This window comes from Pinus tabuliformis, chromosome 7 (genome assembly GCF_031772625.1).
Source record: "Pinus tabuliformis cultivar Carrire ecotype Pingquan chromosome 7, CPIR1, whole genome shotgun sequence".
In the NCBI taxonomy this organism is placed as follows: Eukaryota; Viridiplantae; Streptophyta; class Pinopsida; order Pinales; family Pinaceae; genus Pinus; species Pinus tabuliformis.
The window spans coordinates 1,098,054,456-1,098,074,394 of record NC_142293.1 but is presented as its reverse complement, the minus strand read 5'-3'; the positions used below and the strand labels follow the sequence as shown (position 1 = coordinate 1,098,074,394).

General features: G+C 39.0%; 1 protein-coding gene across 1 annotated transcript in view; it reads left to right on the top strand.

Moving 5' to 3' along the window:
- The window catches only part of LOC149251381 (protein POLLEN DEFECTIVE IN GUIDANCE 1-like), an 87,405-nt gene that overhangs the window by 48,803 nt on the left and 18,663 nt on the right, over window positions 1-19,939 (top strand). The window contains exons 2-7 of the mRNA XM_089459396.1: window positions 13,504-13,655; window positions 14,160-14,263; window positions 14,538-14,626; window positions 14,822-14,895; window positions 15,031-15,181; window positions 15,384-15,551. Coding sequence (XP_089315522.1) covers window positions 13,504-13,655; window positions 14,160-14,263; window positions 14,538-14,626; window positions 14,822-14,895; window positions 15,031-15,181; window positions 15,384-15,551 — 738 coding nt within the window. The remainder of the gene's footprint in view (window positions 1-13,503; window positions 13,656-14,159; window positions 14,264-14,537; window positions 14,627-14,821; window positions 14,896-15,030; window positions 15,182-15,383; window positions 15,552-19,939) is intronic.

Here is a 19,939-nt window from a genome sequence, read left to right as displayed (position 1 = left end):
TAGACACATCTCTTGACCCTCTACCGAATTGTATAAATGGGGGTGCCTCCACCTTCATTTAGAGATATCCTAAGAGCATTTACACATGGATTGGCTCTGCGATTTTTGGTGTGGTTATGAGGCAGGAAGATAGGAGCCAAGGAACTCGAGCTGGATGAGGAATATTTTTGTTGGAAGGATTCAGATTCCTTACAGACCTAGCCGCAGATGTCTGAGGTCTTAGGCAGATCATGAAGGACAAGTTCCTGGACAGATTTTGACCAGATTTTGAGGCAGACTTCATTGCAAACCTAGGCCGCAGCTCAGAAGGTAAGAGGAATTCCTGTGCATATTCTAAGGGTTATATTCTCTCTGTTGAGGCCGCAGGTAAGGACACCTTCTACAGTAAGTTAGAAGGTTTGTTTTGTGGGCCGAGTGGGCTAGGAAAGCTCCTCTTCCCTAGCCGCATCTTCTCCTTGTACAACGCAGGTGAATAGAGGGTTTCTTCCATGTGTTTGGGCTGTTGGTTGATACAGGAAAGCTGTAGGGTACATTGAGGAGGAGCCTCATACCCTAGAGTAAGTTTGGGTTCCAGATCTACAACTGTTACATCACCATGTTGATCAGACTTGTCTGCCCAGTATAGATGTGTTTTTTACAGCTGCTCTGTCTACTATTGATCACCGGTTAAGGCAGAACCTGTCTACCATTGTTTGAAGGCTGAATGGAAGAGTTGCTAGGGTTGCTTCTTTGTTATCGTTTGTATTTTCTCCCTCTTTCTCTGCTGAACAATTGATATTAATAATAAAAAGATTTGATCAAGGGTTTTCCCCATCTTGGGGTTTTTCCCTGGCTTGAGCCATATCATTGTGTCCTCTTATCTTGGCTTGTCTTCACCAATTAATTGTATATGTTCTTTCTTCAGTTACTATCAAAATGATAATAATTCATGTGATTGCTAATGGTTTAATAAATGGGCTAATGTGGAATTCTGAAGTGACTGTCCTATACAAAGAACATGAAATTTTAACAGGCACCAACCTCTGAAGTTTGTAGGCTCCAACCGGATTGAGGCACTGACCTCTTTCACCAAAACATGGTGGATCACTTTTCACAATCTTTCAAATTGGATCCACAAGCGCAAAACATATTTGTTCATTTCAATTCAACCTGTTCTTCATTCTTCAATAGTAGCATCTTCTCCTTTTCTTGTACCTATTCATAAGCTCCATAACATTTCATGACTTTTATTGCCCCCATTATAGATTACAAAAACATTCTTGCCATTTGCCCCTTTTCAAAAATTAATTCCCACCTCAAATTGCCCCATAAAACATCACGAAAATTAATTAATCAACAAAATGCACCTTTCCGATCTGCAGTCTACAAAATGCACTTTTCTGGTATGCGTTCGACAGAATGCACTTCGCCTCTTTGCTTAAAGATTCGACAAAATGCATTTTTCAATTAATAAAAAAAACCGGCAAACCTGACAGGACTCAAACTCGTGACCACCAGGCATAACCAAACTGATTACCAATTTAGTGGTGTTCCTCATTCACTACTATTCATCAAAATTGCTTTCACTTAGACTCGAACTAGTGACAAAATCAAAATATATGCCTTCGAGCTTAACTGAGAGCCACAGTTAGGCCAGATCAATTCACTTGGATTCGAACTTGGGAAAAAACCAAATACGCCTTCAAGCTACACTGCTGTGCCATGAACCATGCCATGTATCAACTTGTGACAGAACCAAAATATGCCTTATACATACATAATGTTGGAATGTGCAACCAGAATAAAAGATAAGTGTGAATTGCATTTTCATTAAGATGATAAAAATATAAATACAATGTTCATGACCATTGGATTCATCTTCCAAGGTCTCTTAGTCTCCCCATGACTGTTGGAGTGCTTACACTCTAACCCTTACAGATTAGGTGTCCAACATTTCCCCTGTTAATATGAAGGGTTGTATATGAGTCCAATAAGAGAGCTGGAACACAAAATTGAAAAAATGCATGGCAACCAATGACGGGATGTACTCCAATGACTAAGATGTGCTTTTTGAAATGGTGGTTTTTAAGGAAGACCACAAACCCAATGAGGTGGGAGAACTCGAGGTCTCAACCTGTGGTGGTTTAAGGCTGACCACCAACTTTGGAATGCTTGTTGCAGTTCCTAGAACAATTTTGAATTTGGCTAGAAGTTGAAGTCTTTTGCTGATGGAAGTGCTCCCTGATGTTAGTTTGAAGATGACTGCAAATTGATAGAACTTTGCTCTAAGGCTCAACAATTTCGAGAACATTTCCAAATTTGGCAAGAAGTTGTTGTCTTCTGCTATTCGAAGTGCTCACATATGTTTGTTTGAAGATGACTGCAAATTGAATGAGGCTCTTAACTTTGACTCTGGTGACAACTTTGGTTCTAGTTCATAATTAAGGCTTTGGTTCAGACTCTGGCTTAGGCTCTTCGAAACTGGTAGTTGATCATCAGTTCCCCCTATCAGATACAAGGTGAGAAGATGATATAACTGTTGCGCAAGCTCGCTTGTACGTGCTTGATTTGATAGGGCTTCAAAACTAGAAGCTTCACTTTCAATCACTTATGTCAAGCCCCTCTTATCCCAAACAAAGTGAGGATGAATATGTTTCTAGAATGTTCACATGGATGAAGATAAAAAAACTATGATCCTCCATGTGGCAAACTCAAGAAGGGTGTCAGCCTCTACTGAAAATGTACCTTTTTACCAAACAATTTAACTAAGAAACCTACCAAAAACACTATTTGCAAGTTACCATCTTTTTGTTGTTTCTTCCAAAGCAAGCCACCGCCTTATGGCATAAGCTCATGAACCCTTTCAGCTTCAACTATTATGTCGTTAATAGTGTACTTCTCTTGAATAACTCCATCTCTGCAATATAAGGGTCTCCAAAGACCACAAATCCAAAACATCTTGCAGTGGCCAGTTTCTAGATTAGTAGGCAATTGAACAAGCTTAATGGCACAAATGGCTCGAAAAGCAGGCAAAGCTGATCCTCGGTTATGTTGAAATGGAGATTACCAATGTACAATCTTCTGGCTCCACTAGAATAAGGCCCAATAAAACCGCCAACAATTCCAACAACCCTAGCAACATGATTGAATTAGGTATCTCTTAGCCCTCTAATGGTTTCAGCATTACAGGCTGACCAAGCAACAACTGACAAGATAATGCTATTGCCATTGGAACTGACATGGCATCATAAAACTCAATATACCCAACACTTTTTGACCACCTAGAATTGCGGTCCATTATAAGCCTCACATCACATACCTTTCCAACTCTTGAGAAAAACTCGTATCATCCGCCTTGAAGCATATCTGGTAAGCAAACATTGTCCTCTGATCCCCCTTTGGGTCAGCTTCTGGTTCTGCAACTTCCTCCTTTCTTTCCTTGAAATGCCTAAATTTGTTTAGGCCCAGCTCATTTGCTGTCGGGAAATTTTTCCTTGTATGTATAAGACAGCATGAATGTTGCTATAATCATTTTTCCAGAAAACCATCTGCCGTGAAGAGCATGTTGTGCACCAATTGCAGATGTTGCACCATCAAAACGTAGGTAGGCATGCCCGACACTATGCTTGTCCACAAAAATGTGCTTCACTGCACCAAATTTACGTTTCAGTCTTCATATAAAACTGGCTGGCATTGTGTCTCTCTTTTAGGAAGTTCACCTCTGTTTCGAGCAACTTGCAGTTGCTGCTTAATGTTAGTGGGATGATGGAAATGACAATTCATTCCATATCCACAAAAACCAGTGCATATGTAATGAGAACAGTTAGCCTGATCAGGCCTCTCTGGGTAAGACTTAGAATGCCCATTCATTTTGCTACACAAACCCTGGGGCTGCAATGTCATTCACCACAATGACTCTTTTCATGCTTTCTGTGGCAGATTTGGCTGAATTAAGCCCGAAAAGGGATGACAGCCAGTTATCGGCTCTAACATCTGTGACACGATGGCCTCGAGCACTAGAAGCAAACCTCTGCTGTGTGGCACACTGGCACAATATATTCTATCAATCATGTTCCAAAGCTCCGACAATCGGCAAAAAGCAATGCAGATTCTACAACGTTGTCGAATTCCAATTAAAATACCCCTTCAAACTATGTCTCAGAATGAGAATCCATGAATCCACTGCTCGATCCTATGCTGCTGAATGAAATCCCACAAATTCATCGTCGAAAGGCATAAAATTCGACATTTTTACACTCAAAATTATGGTTTCTGCATCAAATACCACGACATCGCAGTGTAACACCAATGTGGGCAGAACACAGATGAGAAAATCTTGGAACGTTATGCAAATGGATAGAGAGACAGAGAAATGGCAGTTGACAGGTTTGAGAAAATGCCAGGATAGGGATAGAGTAGTGCCTAGAATGGCAAAGCTGTGCGTACAGAGAGAAACTGCCAAGTATTTCAGGATTGCAGATCTGACAAACTTAGAGAGGCAGATCTGACAGGTTTCTGAGTAAGACTTGCTCTGATACGACTGTTGGAATGTGCAACCAGAATAAAATATAAGTGTGAGTTGCATTTTCATTAAGATGATAGAAATATAAATTGACAAACCTAGAGAGGCAGATCTGACGGGCTTCTAAGCAAGACCTGCTCTAATACCACTGTTGGAAAATGCAACCAAAATAAAGGATAAGCATGATTTGCGTTTTCATTAGGATGATAGAAATATAAATACAATGTTCATGACCATTGGATTCATCTTCCAAGGTCTCTTGGAATCCCCATTATTGTTGGAGTTCTTACACGCCAACCCTTACAGACTAGGTGTCCAGCACACACACATATTAACAAATTAGTGATTCAATTTTTTAGAATTTGGAAACTAAAACATTTACATGATGGTGATACAAAGTAAAATCATACAACTAGTACGACATCAATCATGATCAAATGGCAAACACACAAGAAGCTAGAACCATAAATTGTGATTTTCTCCTTAAGTCATCAAAATCAAAATGTATTTCATAGTTATTGAGTCATTGCTACTATAGGTGGGAATGTTAATGGAAAATACAAAATAGAGTAGATACTAAAACCATAGGTGTAAAAATCTCATAGCTTGTGATTGTCAGTGGTCCTCTAACATGTCGTCATCATCAAAGTCAACATCCCTGCCACTGCTCTCTCCTCCATGCACTATATACAATCCAATATTTGTACTTGCTAGTGTGGAGAATGACCCCTTATGAGGATCACCATCATCAAAAGTGGCCGGCTCTAGCACCAGTTGATTAAGATCCATGTTGGCTAATGCCAACTTAACATTGCTGTACAATCCCACATCATTAGGAAACACATAGCCTTTTGGAGGGGCGTGTTGGAATCATGGGACATGCTTGTGGCACATGTCCTTTGAACAAGACACAAGCCAAATGTGTGTTTGACATGTGTCCTCATGAATTTGTGTTTGACATACTGGATTCGTGGTACATGACCCTTTTGGATGTGCTAGGTAACTTAGTTTAGAACAGATTCATTTACCCTTTGTAGACCAAAAACTTTGTCTACAACCACTTCCCTCTTCAAGAAATCAAAGGAGATTTTGGGGCTTCATCCTTTTCGTGAATCCACTAAAAGAAGAAATGGATCTGAGCACATTTAGCAATGTAGTCCTCACTTCTACAAACAACCATCTCCAGCTGTGCAGCCTGCTCTTGAAGAGGCCTATTATGAAGATTCTCTTCAAGGAAAGATGCTAACCTTCTCAAGTCTAAGCTGTGCCTCTGGTAGGTCCTTTTTCAGTCTACAAGCCATCATCTGATCCCATGCTCTCTTAGTGTGACAAAAGATGGCCTCCCACCAAAGGATCCATCCCTGAGCTCCCATTGGCCTAGGAAAGAGGTTCCAAACTCTCTGTATCAAGAACGAAAATCCTGACTCCAAAAATGTTACATTCAACTTAATTGAAGTTGAAGGAGGTGAATAAACCAAGTACTCCTTAGTGATAAAGAGGTTGTATTGAAAAATAATAAGAGCCCATCATATCCATAAACACATCAACTGGGCAAGCCTTTTCAGAGAAGGCCATATCCTCTAGAGGGCCATAAATCCGATACAACGGAGCTTGACCCATGTCATGACCCTATTGGTAGTTTGTCCAAAGTGAACCAACTGCAATTGTCAATCTTTTTTTGTTTCCTATTGGGGTCAAACATTTGAAGTGCAACCTTGCAAGGGGACCAAGTCTGCTTGCCAAAACTGCTAATCAGCACGTTCAAGTCCCCTCCAAAAAGACATTCCATAGTCAGAAAAGATGAAACTATTCAATACCCAAGTCTCCTATGCTTTGAATCAAGGTTACGAGAGTAGACAACACAAAAGCATAACAAGTGATCCTGCACCAACAATTTGACTAGGAGTGTCACAGTTGGTAAATTGGTGTGCTTCCCTTAGTAGTTCTTGGACATAAGTGTGTGCGGTCCACTTATCTTTTATTCTTTTTGTAGTGCTGCTCTTTGCTAGTATTCAGCTTGGGGCATTGCAAGTGGTATCAAAGCAAGGTTGACCCACATCATTTTTGCATTATGTGATGTTTCCATTATTGTTGTTGAAGTTAATCTAATCTGAAAATTGTGAAAGATCATTTGATCAGAAAATTGCTATGAAGATTGGTAGTTGGTAGTTGCATTGTCGAAGTTTGTGAGGAAAGGCTGCAAAGTACATGCCACATTAGATATGGTTAATACCAGATTGGTAGGGGCCTCTCTCTGAAGCATTTGGAAAAGAATGTGATGACTTAAATTTGCAGCTAGCGAATGTGCAACTACTTGACATTGAACAATTACCTTTTTGTAGCAGACAAGTTATCTGTTATCCTTGATCTCTTCATAGGATACCTACATTGACCTTTAATAGATATTCTGCCTCAAGCAAGGACCCCCCCTTGACATTGTCTTCCATCAGGATTGGCCTGCTTTAAGGCCCAAAGCAAGGGTCATGCCCCATCTTTGTCTCGTGCATTGAGTACGGTTAAATTTGCTTTGTGGATTGCTACTTGTGGAAGATTGTGAATGTGTTGGTATCAACATTTTTGGTCATAATCTCATGGATCATCCATGACAACCCCATTCAAAACTAGATCCAAAGAAAACCAGTCAAGTCCACCAAAACAATAGCATTTAAGCTTGTAGAATGAACCTTCGAAGGGCATTGACAGAGAGTTTCAACACAAGGCTGTCCACTTGCCTTAGGCCAGTACATGAGACAGTACACTAATTGGTAGAATAGTGACACTGATTTGCTTTCGGTCATCGATTTTCCAGCTCAAACTCCCACCATAACTTTTGAACGTCTGTGAACCGTAACTGTTATGTAAAACCCAACTTCACACTGTAGAAAGTGAAATTTAATGTCTTCTGGCTTCATGGGAGTCTAAGTCTAATTCCTCATTAAGAGGAAAATTTTATTGGCTAGTGGTTAACAGTAGTGTAATATGTAATAAAGTCATGTTGGGTGGGGTTTCCCATGGGTTGGTAGGGTTTCTAATTATAGCAACTGTCGTTTTGTATTTTTTGGCAGTTAGTGGGGGTCAGTTATGAAGAGTGTTTCATATTGTCTTGTGTGCTTCAAATTCACCTCATTCTTTGTGAAGCGAATGTCGCAGTTAGGAAGACAGTTTACCTCCCTTGGTAGTTCTTGGACAGGCATGGCACAGTCCACTTATCTTGCACTCCTATTGCAGTGAGTTTTGCTTGATTAATATTATCAGAATAATTGTTTTTTCATGCATATTATCCATGCCATTGATGTATTCAGGTTGGGTCATTGCATTGCTCCTTTGGATAGCCTCCTAGTTCTAGTTGGGTGGCTGCTCCACATTTGTCAATTTCTTTCTTTCTTGAGATACCTTTGTGTACAACTTGCTCCTCTTTTGACTTTGGGAGTTCTATGACATATTTTTGTGATGGTGATTTCAACAGCATTAACAATAACTTTGAAACCAGAATCACCATGCTGCCACCAATATTTTCCCCCTCACCTCCATTAACATTTTCCACCATGATCACAGAGACCACCATCTACTAAATGGTCTTAGGCTGATACTGTAACTACCTGAGTAAATGAGAGGAATAAGAGAAGACAGAAGAAACGAGAAAGGCATCCTTTTAATTTCAATTAATTTTTCCCCCGGGCTCTGGCAGAACTTTCTTTCAGGATATCACCTCCTTCATCTAAAAACTGCTCTGCAAATTGCCTTGAACATGTTGTATATAACTTTGCACATTCAGCTGGCATATGACACAAAGAACACACAAACTTGAGTTATTTCCGAAGGATTGGCTTTCTATTAGTATACAACTCTTATTCTGTCATATGTTAGTATTTTACAAGCTTCCAGAGAATAGCTTTAGGGATTCTTCTGTGGTTGTTTCTAAAGTACTTTGGATGATTTTTTTGGGGTGGGGGTGCAAGTTACTGGATTCCTTTTAGATTTGGCTTGTTAGAAGGAATTGGTTCATTAAGGGGAATCGGGGGGTTCAGTGGATGACCAGCTTCCAGATGCTGATCTTTTCAGAATCGAGTCTGTTCTTGAGCATCTAGCATAAATTACCCTTTTCCTGACTACAGCTTTGGCCCCTGAGAATGAGTCTGCAACTCAGAGATGTCATTTTCTGGTGTGAGCTGCAGATTGTCATTTAACTGCAGGACAATTGTATAAATTAGGGACTGATGGAATTCTAATGCTGTGTGTGTTGGATCATGAAAGGAAGGAATTATTAATGGGAATGGCATCAGGGAATTGCTGGGGGTCATGTTGGAGGAAAAGCTAATGCATATAAGGTTTTGCAAGCTGGTTTATGGTGTCCTACAGTGTTTATAAATGCCAAGAAACAAACTACTTGAAACCAGTGAAATAGTTGGATTTGGATCATTTGGGACTGGAATTGGAGCATTTGAAGCTGGATGAAGACCACTCTAATGTAATGTCCCAAATTTTGGAACAGACTTCACATAAAAATATTATTCACTTAACAGAAGATTGCCATGTAAAATTAAACAGAAAAAGCACTGCAATCCCATAACACAGTGAACAGGAACAATCTCAGTTTTATTATATTATATAAACTGGGGTTTACATGGACATACAACCCATATAGCTGAGATAAACTGGCCTCAAACAGATCTACAATAATGCTGCAATCGGCCTCCAAAACAAACTGAAAACCAATAAACTGCAACATGTGAATCCTGAATGGATTCACCAAAGGGAAGAGATGGGTGCTCGCCCACTCTCACTGAATCACCCAAGGGTTTCCGTCTTGGGGCTACTGCTGAAGTAGAGAACCGGGTTCTCAACCTCTCATACAAGAAACAATATCAGATCCAAGATGTACCCTAATGATCCCCTCCTCCCCTTTATAGATCTGGTGGATAGATCTCCAAGCCTCTAGAAGCATCTTATTTTATTATTATTCTAGAAGCTTCTCCATTGACTTTATCTTAAGTGACCTTTAATTTTATTTTATTTCACTTAAGTCACTTTTGGCCCTTTTTCTCCAATTAATTGTTTTTTTCTTAATTAAATGACTAATTAAAGTCATTTCTAGCTAAGGAAAATGGCAAATCGCCCACCATACTCTTTTTGGCCACTAGAAGTCTCTTCTCAGCATCCCATCCTATAGAGCTTCTTGTTACGGTTCCAACGAGCTATTACATTGAGGTGTTCCATCAATTAATCTCCCCGGAATGCCACCTCGAGCATAATTAATCAAGTTATGCCCAATAATAATGCTGATTTTTGAAAGTTGTCGGAATGCGACGGAACGAAAGACAAACTGTGCGGATGATGGAATATGCCAAGAGAATGCCATCAAATCCCTTAAAAACTCCTCAAAACTCCATTGGGACCCTTGATGACATAAACTTGCTCCACTGACCTGGCCATCCCTTGCCTTGGAAATCTAGCCTGGCTGTACTATGAAGAAGAATAAAAATGGGGACATGACACCTAAGATGTTGTCTTAGGACTGAAGGGAGATTGAATAAATGAATCCAAAAACAGGGCATGCATACTTGAGGGAGAAGTATCAGCCTGGCCTAGAAGGATGAGCACTCTGTGTTGATGTTTGTAGCTCAGGCAGGTACTTCTGTACAGGCCTAAGTGTGAAGGTGTGTGGAAGTCACGTAATTGACTCTTAACCTTAGCAATCTTAGGACTGAAGGGAGATTGAATCAGTGAATCCAAAAACAGGGCATGCATACTTGAGGGAGAAGTATCAGCATGGCCTAGAAGGATGAGCACTCTGTGTTGATGTTTGTAGCTCAGGCAGGTACTTCTGTACAGGCCTAAGTGTGAAGGCGTGAGGAAGTCACGTAATTGACTCTTAACCTTAGCAATGACTTTATTTATTAAAGTAATTTCTTTTTATGAGAAAAGTGAGTTGATCTAATGAAATGCAAAGACTATTTGTATTAGTGAATTAGATAAATCACAACTGTTGATCTCAAGTGAAGTTGAGATTTCATCTCAGTCGCCAATCACTTTGGAGATTAGGGTTTTTGATTGAGTCATTAGTCAGACTTATTAATGGAAGGCTAGACTAAGGGAGAAGACACATTAGTGAGCACATGACACAGTGACAGTAAGGATCTCAGTGATTGGGTGGGGAAGGACATTCACTCAGTGTGCAACAGCTAGAGGAAGAGTACAAGGAGCAAAAGGAGAGAAGTATTCAGAAAGTGACTTTGCAGTAAAGAAGGCACATGTGTGTGCTGTAGATTGAACACAGGAGGCTGTACAACATAGGTAGGGACAGGAGACAGTTTGGGCAGGTCTAGAGCAGCAGGAAAGGCATAGTATGGACCAGATGTGCATGGGCAGGAGGCTGTACGAGCTTGTACGGACTCACATGTGCGCAGGCAGGCTCAGAAAGTTGCCCAGATTTCCTCTCATGTGTGCGGGCAGACTAATAGCACGTGGAACAGATGGAAAGGTGGCTTGGGAAGCAGGCTGTACAAATGCAAAATTGAGGGCTGAAGAGAAATTTCTCAGCTGGAAGTTTTCAGGTTTTTCTGTGTGTGATATTTCCTCAGTGGCCATTTATTTTCCCTGTTGGGAAGGCCCTTGTAAGCTTGGAAGAAATTTATAAATGAAAAGCTGAATTTTGAAGGGCAACATTTTGTGTATTTGAGCAATTGAAATTGGCTGCTAATTTTGCTGCCATTCAAAATTAAATTTATGAGTTAAAATCACTGGTAATACATTTTGTTCAGCAAGCTGAAAAAATAATAAAAAATCAGCAAGGAAGTTTGCTCATAAATAATATGTCATTTACCAGTTTAAAAAATTTAACACCTTGGTTTCAGCCACCCAACTTTTTGCTCCAATCAATGATCCCACATCTTATTTTCACATATCTTGTAATACCAGCTAGAACATTGAATCCAAAAATAAAGTCCACGTTCCATCATAGAGATGCAAAGGTGAGCATGATGAGGGTTAGGGTCAACTCGGTGATTCAAGAGTTCTAGTGCATTTCTGACCCTAGAATAGCTCCTATCGAGAAGGGATAAAAGGGAGGGATCACCTGCCCACCTTGCCTCCCCATTTATAATGAGCATAGCATTGAATTGAATTTTCCAGGTAATGAGATTTCACTTTCATAGGGGAGTGGGGAGAACCTTTTACTGAATAGGAACCTTTACTTGGTGTGTGGTGGAATGAAATCAATCCGAAATTTTACTCAAAGTCCATATGGAATAATAAAATGATGCATTTGACCAAGACAGTTGAAGAGAGCATCACTCAGCCCTGGCAGGTTGGAAAGCCCTGTCAACGTTCAATTGTAAGTATTAGTGTTTCAAATAGAGGTGGATGGAGGTGAGCCACCAATGCTCGATGGTTGATGATCCACCATCGGTTTATGTTGTCCTGGTTCAGTCAAATTGGATTTAAAGAGTATTAACTCCCACTTGGCACTGCACTCCCTGTTTGTTTCAGCGTAGGCATATATATAATAGCATATATATTATTAATTTATTATATTGGGTCACCTTTGGATGAGAAGAAGTGGGCACACAAGAACAAACTATTGCCATATCTATATGAAGTACCACTTTCCAATCTAGGGTTGGTGGACTAAGCAATCAATCAAGATGATCGAAGATTGTTTCTAGGCCCTGGTGGGACACTAATGCACCAGCCAGCACGTATCTATTTGGAAAAAGGCGACACTACTATCTATCACACTATCTTTCTATTGATTGGGGATGATCTTTGTCTTTCTTTATAAAGGGAAGTTTTCTTCATTTGAATCCGTTAGACTATAGGGCAGGGACCTACCCCACCTGGTCCCCACCATCGGTGTCAGTTCATTATAGACATTTTCCCACACACCCCTCTACATAACAAAACCACGCCTATAGTTCAAGAGTTTTGAGGCTGGTTTCGAAGGAGCAATGAACAGGTTTTTGATTGATTTCCTGATGCAAAAAGATGTCCACCCAATTATCTATTTGTATAGGTTTGTATCCTCTAGTTCAATTGACTCAAGAAATCCATTGAGTGATCATATTGGCCCCCATCTTCTGCCCCTGCTGCCGATTGAAGTCAGTTCCCATAAGGACCTGCAAATATAAGATGTATCAATCTGCCCATTTGAGAAAATTGGGACAGGTTTTGGCTATGTTAAGTTATACTATGTAGAATGTCTATTTGCCTTTAGAACCAACAAAGAAGCAAATATTTCCATTTCCTCAGCTAGCTGATTATATGATAGGAATAAGGGAAGACTGAAGAAATGAGAAAGACATCATTTCAATTTCAATTAATTTTTCCCCGAGGTCCCGACATAATTTTCTTTCAGGATGTCACTTCATTTAAAAACTGCTCTGCAAATTTCATTGAACATGTTGCATGTAAATTTGCACCTTCAGCTGACATAAGACACAAAGATCATAGAAACTTGAGTGATTTCACAAGGCTTTGCTATCTATTAGTATACAACTCAGGTCTATTACTCTGTCATATTTTAGCATTTTACAAGCTTCCAGAGGATGGCTTTAGGGGTTCCTCTGTGGTTCATTCTAAAGTGTTTTGAATAGGTTTTTTTTGGGGTGGAGATGCAAATTACTGGATTCCTTTTAGATTTGGCTTGTTAGAGGGAATTGGTTGGTAAATGGCTTGAAGCCAGTTCCCATATGGACTTGCAAATAATATGTATCAATCTGCCCATTTCCAAAAATTGGGACATGTTTTGGCTGTAAGTAATACTATGTAGAATGTATATTTTGCTTCAGAACCAACAAAGAAGTAAATTATAGTAGTCTTTGAAAACAAAATTAGGATCAAGGATCAGAGAACTTAGTAAGTTTTCCTGCTATGTATATAGTTTTACCAATCTTTTCTGCATAAGGAAGAAAAATAAAAGAATCTGATTTACTTGTACTGATTATTATTTCCATTGGGTATTGATACCTTTTACTAAATTTAGTCTTGGTTTTGTGTTTACTCAGATCCTACATATGTTGGGATGTCCCCATTCCAATATTTTTTCGGTGAAATATATGGAGGCAGTTCTCTGCGAAGCACAACATCAGTAGGAAATGATAAAAAGAGACAGAGGGTTTACAATACAATGTTCCATGTTCCCTGGAGATGTGAATTGGTGAGCAGTTTTTGTGTATTTAACTCTGTTTCAAAGTACAGTTATCCAATTATACTCTGTTTTGAAGCACTGTAATCCACTTGGAGAAGTTCCTTCTCGGGAAAACCTTGAAGCCACACTCTGGTTGTCCCGAGAGCAAGACTCTAGAGATGGCAAGAATTTATCAAATTTAATGTTATGTATTGGAAATTGTTTCTATGATGATTCTGGTCTCCATACCATTTATAGTCAACATGGTCATTATCTAAGACTGTTAGAAGGCCTATAACTATTTAGGATATTATTGGGCTGGTGCAGAACTACAATTTGAATTCTTGTGCTGAAAATTCAGATTTTACTGTAAAAAAGAATCATAAATTTTTGGAATAGCGAGCTTCAGGAGAATTTATTTGAAATAATTTAGCAGTATTTTTGTAATTGTTTTTAGACTTATGAACTGTGTGCTTCTTTTGGATTTTTAAATTTTCCCATGTTACTTAACGAGTCTTATCCATGCTGATGCAGCTTATTGATGTAGGATTTTTTGTGTGCCTTGATTCCTTTCTATCATTATTGACTATCATGCCAGCAAAGATACTGGCATTCACATGGAGATGCTTGACGGTCAGGTGAGGGCACAAATGTTTTGTTCTACTCGTCTTTATTTGGAAATTACCAGGAGGATGATTGTTCTAGCAGTGGCTAATAAATATTTGCTTCCAAAGCATTGTCTTTACCAATTCTCTATATTTTAGTGCATGATATGTGAAATATTGTGTTCCCTTCAACATAATTCTATAATATATTTTCATTGTTCATTAAACTCTGATTACTTTGAACATACTTGTAATGATAATTTGTCATCTATAACGGTACCAGATGATCTGATAATGAAATGAGCAGGCAGTTCCAGAGGCCGTGTGCTGATGAGCTTTCTGACATAGGATGCTTAGTCATATTGATTTGTGGAGTGGCACTTCTCCAAGTAACAGGTATTTTTCTAGTTGAGGTCAGATACCATGACCATAAGGTGGCTATGACTATGAGGCTAAAGCTCTGTTTTTTACAGACAAGTCACAGTTTTGGTTTGCAGACAGCATCTTAGTAATTTCTAGAAGAATAAGACTTCACAGGATTACCTTTAATTGTAACTTAAGAGTGCCTTGGTTTTTACCTTTCTTAAACAGATATTAGTCTCATCTACCATTTTATCAGAGGACAAGGCACTGTAAAACTTTATGTGGTGTTTAATGTACTAGAGGTGCGGTAAGATTTTTAGCTGTATATAGAACATGCAGTGTTTGCTAAAGTTTGCATTCATTCATTGCTGATCATATCTTACTGTGATTTTCTTAGTATGTGGTGTACTAATTGAACTATATGCCACTGAAAACAGATATTTGATAAACTCTGCCAGTCATTTGGAGGGGATGTGCTTCAAGTGCTATTCAATTCAGCAGAGGGAGTTGCAAGTAGCTCTAAAGAATCTATGGCATTTGAGACTGCACGTTTCATTCTGGACCAAATGATAGCTGTTGTTGCATTCAATATCCTTCTCCAGAGTGACAGCCCAGTTTAATAACATAATTAGTGAAAATAAATATTCGTTTATATTCTCATTTCAATAACAAGTTTTAATAGTTCTTCTATTCTATTTTGCCCCCTGGAAAATAATCATAAACCTTTTATTAAGAGCTTCTATGCTTATATTGCCATTATCATCAATGTAATGCCCTTAACTGTTCTTACTCGTCCACTCCTCTGTCATTTTAGCCCAAGCAATTACTCTATCAGCTGCAATCATATCTCACAACAACGCCTTGTTGGCACTACTTGTGTCAAATAATTTTGCGGAGATTAAGAGCAATGTTTTCAAACGTGTGAGCAAAGAGAATCTGCACAAGATGGCATATTATGGTGAGTTGCCTTATACAACATTGTTGTTTTCTTTAATACATAGTTTGCATACCTCACACAATTATATTCTAATTCATATGGGCAACTCTTCCTGTTATAGTTCTTTTAGATCATTGGAAGTATGAGCTTTCAGAATATTTATAAATTATAGATGACCTTGAAATGTGAGTTGTGCTCTGTTTACGATTCTTCTTCTAAAGATTTTTTCTTAATAAAGATAGATGTTAATTCTTTATGGAGCGCATACGCTCAGTAATTGACAGAAGAAATATATATTTTTATTAATAACTTGAATGATGATGATGCTTACAATGGTGGAAGGTGTTGAAGAAAGTGTAACTAGGTTCGGTCTTTATAAATATGAAATGTACTTTTGATTCTTGTATTTTGTAAAAGAAAGAAAAATGATTATCATTATTATTCAGCTTGGGTTTCTTGCCCAAGAAATTTGTTTTGAAAGTGCTTCTAGGATTGTCCTAGGTCCAGAAGTCAATTAGGGACATTATCATAATATGAAGACCCCATCAGGCATCTTGTAAATTGTAAAAAGAATTATTTTTGTATTTTAGTGAGCCTTCCAAGACCAAGTCGCCCTGCCAACCCATCAAGTCGGCCTAGAAGCTGGAATTCGTAGCCTTGGAAGACCTATATATAGAATACAGTTCAACTTCATTTGTACACATTCATTCCTCTCTCTCTCATGCGAAGCAAGAAGCAAAAAAAGGCAAGCGAAGAAGGCAGAAGAAGGAGAAGAAGTATTTTGGGTTTTTCTCTCTCTTTCTCTCCACACGTGCAAAGAAGGCTGAAATTCTACAATTTTTCTCTAGGGTTTCTGCTGTCGGGCTAGGGTTTTAGCTTTTGTTGTGGATGTTCGATCTAGTGGAAAAGAGCTAAAGGAGGAAGGGCCAACAAAGTCCCATTCTAGATGTAGAAGACAAATAAGGTCAAGCGAGGCAGCTGGAGGCAAAGAAGAAGCAATTCTAGTCCACACGTGCGAAGTAGAAGCTGTTGTCGGGGGGGGGGGGGAGTTGTAGATCTGCAGTTAGGGCCGAAAAGCTATGGATGGAGGTCGAAGTAGTGTTGTCGGAAGAGATTTTGCTGGGTTTGGAAAGCAGTGAAGCAAGCACATTCTTGAGAAGCTGATCTTGGTCTTGGAAGGGCTTCAGTGTTGGTCAAGGGTCTTGGTATTCGTCAATAAAGAATCTATAAGAAGAGATTGAAGGGTTTTCCTCTCAAGAGGAGAGGTTTTGCCCTGGCTTGGAGCCTACATCTTGTGTACTTGTGTCTCGTTGATCTTCTTGGTTTGGTAGTTGTTTGATGATTGAAGAACACACTATAATAATAATAATAAGATAATCATAATAAGTAAAAAGACATCACAAGCAGTGATCATAGTTAGAAGAATCATTAATGTCATCTTGCCTTAGATTCTTCAATATGGTATTAGAGCTATGGTTCGCACAAGGCATGAAGAATGTCAAATCTATTATGAAGAAGCTTGAAGAAAAGTTTCATCATTAACAAGTCTCATCAAGCAAAGTTTCAAGGCAGTATGGAATAGTCTCTTCTCTTCCAAAGATCTCAAATCTTCAAAGAATGAAGGATTGTTCTCAACCCTCATTGGAACATTTCAAGATGAAAATATATGGGTGATAGATAGTGGAGCTTCAAGACACATGACTGGATATCACAAGCAACTCAAAACCTATCCAAAGGGAAGTCCTCATACTCTGTGGAGCTTGGTGACAACAAGAGCTATCCGGTAAAAGGCATTGGATGATGGATCTACATCAATTGAGCTGGAAGAAGAAGGCAACATTCATCTAAATAGCATTCTATATGTTCCAGGTTTGTGCAAAAATCTTATTTCTGTTTCATCATTAGAAGAAAAAGGAGATAGAGTTGCTTTTATAGATGGTAAAGTAGTGGTTTGGGCTAAAGATTCTAGCATTGAAAAAGCTAGAACCATTGGAGTTCGAGAAGGAAGACTCTACAGACTCTCATCTCCTCTAAATCAAGCACTTGTCCACATTGAGATAAGTCCATGTGAACTTTGGCATAGAAGATTGGGCCATTACAAGATCTTGCCAACTCTAAACTCCATTGTAGATGGGATACCAAATCTCAAAGCAGACCATGAAGGAGTTTGCAAAGGCTGTGCTCTGGGAAAGAATGCAAAGAAACCATTTGCAAATAGTACATCTAGAGCTCAAGAGGCTCTAGATCTCATCCACTCTGATGTATGTGGTCCCATGTCTAAATCACTTGGAGGTCATCTGTATTATGTTACTTTCATTGATGATCATTTAAGGAAAACTTGGGTTTATTTACTAAAATCCAAGGACGAAGTATTCATAAAATTTCAAGAATTCAAGGCAAAGGTAGAAATCTTATAGAAAGAAAGATAAAAATTCTAAGGTCAGACAATGGAGGCGAATATACTTCCAAAGCACTCATTTCTTTCTATAAGGAGGCTGGGATTAAGAGGGAGCTTATAGTTCCATACGATCCTGAGTATAATGGAGTAGTTGAACGAAATAATAGAGCTATAGAAGAAAGTGTCAAGGCTATGCTCCATGATCAAGATCTACCGAAATTCCTATGGAGAGAAGCAACGAAGGCTGTAGTATACATTCAAAATAGAAGTCCTCACAGGTCACTTGGCAACATAACTCCAGAAGAAGTCTTCACTGAGAAGAATCCAAATATTGATCATCTTCGGATATTTGGGTGTCTTGTATATATTCACATTCCCAAGGACAAAAGAAAGAAGCTAGATCCCGCAAGCAAGAAAGGAATATTTGTTGGATATAGCAACTCTTCCAAGGCTTACAGGATCTACATAAAGGAAGGACATCAAATAGAAGTAAGCAGAGATGTAATTTTTGATGTGAGCATTGCCTTCAAGAAATCTAAAGATCTGCCATCCGATTCTAATGAGGATCTTCCTATGTTTGAGGAAGAAGCTAATAAGGAAGAAGAATTCTCTCATCATGAAGAAGAAGGTCCTAGTGAACCAATCTCTCTTCCTGAAAGAAGAAAGAGACCTAACTGGTTAACTTCTACACTTCAAGAAGTAGAAGGTCACACTGCAAGAGGAAGATTCAGGGAGAGCAAGAAACCGAAAAGATACTCAAGATATGCAGCATACATGTCGAAGCTCATTGAAAATGAACCTTCCACTTTCGAAGAAGCAACCAAACACCAAGAATGGAAGAATGCAATGAATGAGGAATACCAATCTATTATGAAGAATGGAGTCTGGGAAATTGTCCCAAGATCGGAAAACAAATCAGTGGTAACCTCTAAGTGGCTGTATAAGATCAAGCATGTTGCAGATGGAAGCATAGATAAATTCAAGGCTAGATTTGTGGCTCGAGGCTTCTCTCAGGAAGAAGGCATTGACTATGAAGAGACCTTTTCTCCCACAATAAGGTATACCACGATCCGATCTCTAATATCTCTGACAGCATCAATGGGATGGAAGGTACATCAAATGGATGTCAAAACAACATTCTTGAATGGTACCATAGATGAAGAAGTCTACATAGAGCAACCATTGGGATTCGAGGTAAAGGATAGAGAAACTCATGTTTGCAGATTGAAGAAGGCACTTTATGGCCTCAAGCAAGCTCCTAGGGCATGGTATGCTAGAATGGATGCATACTTGCAAAGGTTGGGTTTCAGGAAAAGCACGACAGATCCCAATCTATACATCAAAGTAGAGAATGATGAACTTGTCATCATCCTTTTTTTTTGTAGATGATCTTCTATTAACTGGTAATGAAGAAAGAAATCAAGAATGAAAGAAAATGCTGGTAGCTGAATTCGATATGAAGGATTTAGGACTTGTGCGTTATTATTTGGGACTAGAAGTCTGGCAAGAACCGAATGAAATCTTCTTAGGACAAGGAAAGTCTGTGATTGAGCTATTGAAAAGGTTTGATATGTTGGAATGCAAACCCATGTCAACTCCGATGATCACAAACTTGAAAATGTTAAGGAATTTTGAATCCAATCCAGTGGATCCTACTAAGTACAAACAATTGATTGGCTCCCTGATGTATTTGGTGAATACTCGGCTAGACATATGTTTTGCAGTAAATGTTCTCAGTCAATTTCAAATGGAGCCGAGACATGATCATTGGATAAATTCCAAGCATATACTGAGATATCTACAGGGAATTGTCCATTACTGCCTGAAGTATGAAAAAGAAAAAGATGTTCATCTTGAAGGATTTACTGATTCCGATTGGGGAGGCAGCGAGAAGGATGGAAGAAGCACTACAGGAGGATGTTTTAGCTTGGGATCCTCCATGGTCTCTTGGATGAGCAAAAAGCAAGAGACAGTGGCTTTGAGTAGTGTTGAGGTCGAGTACATTATAGCC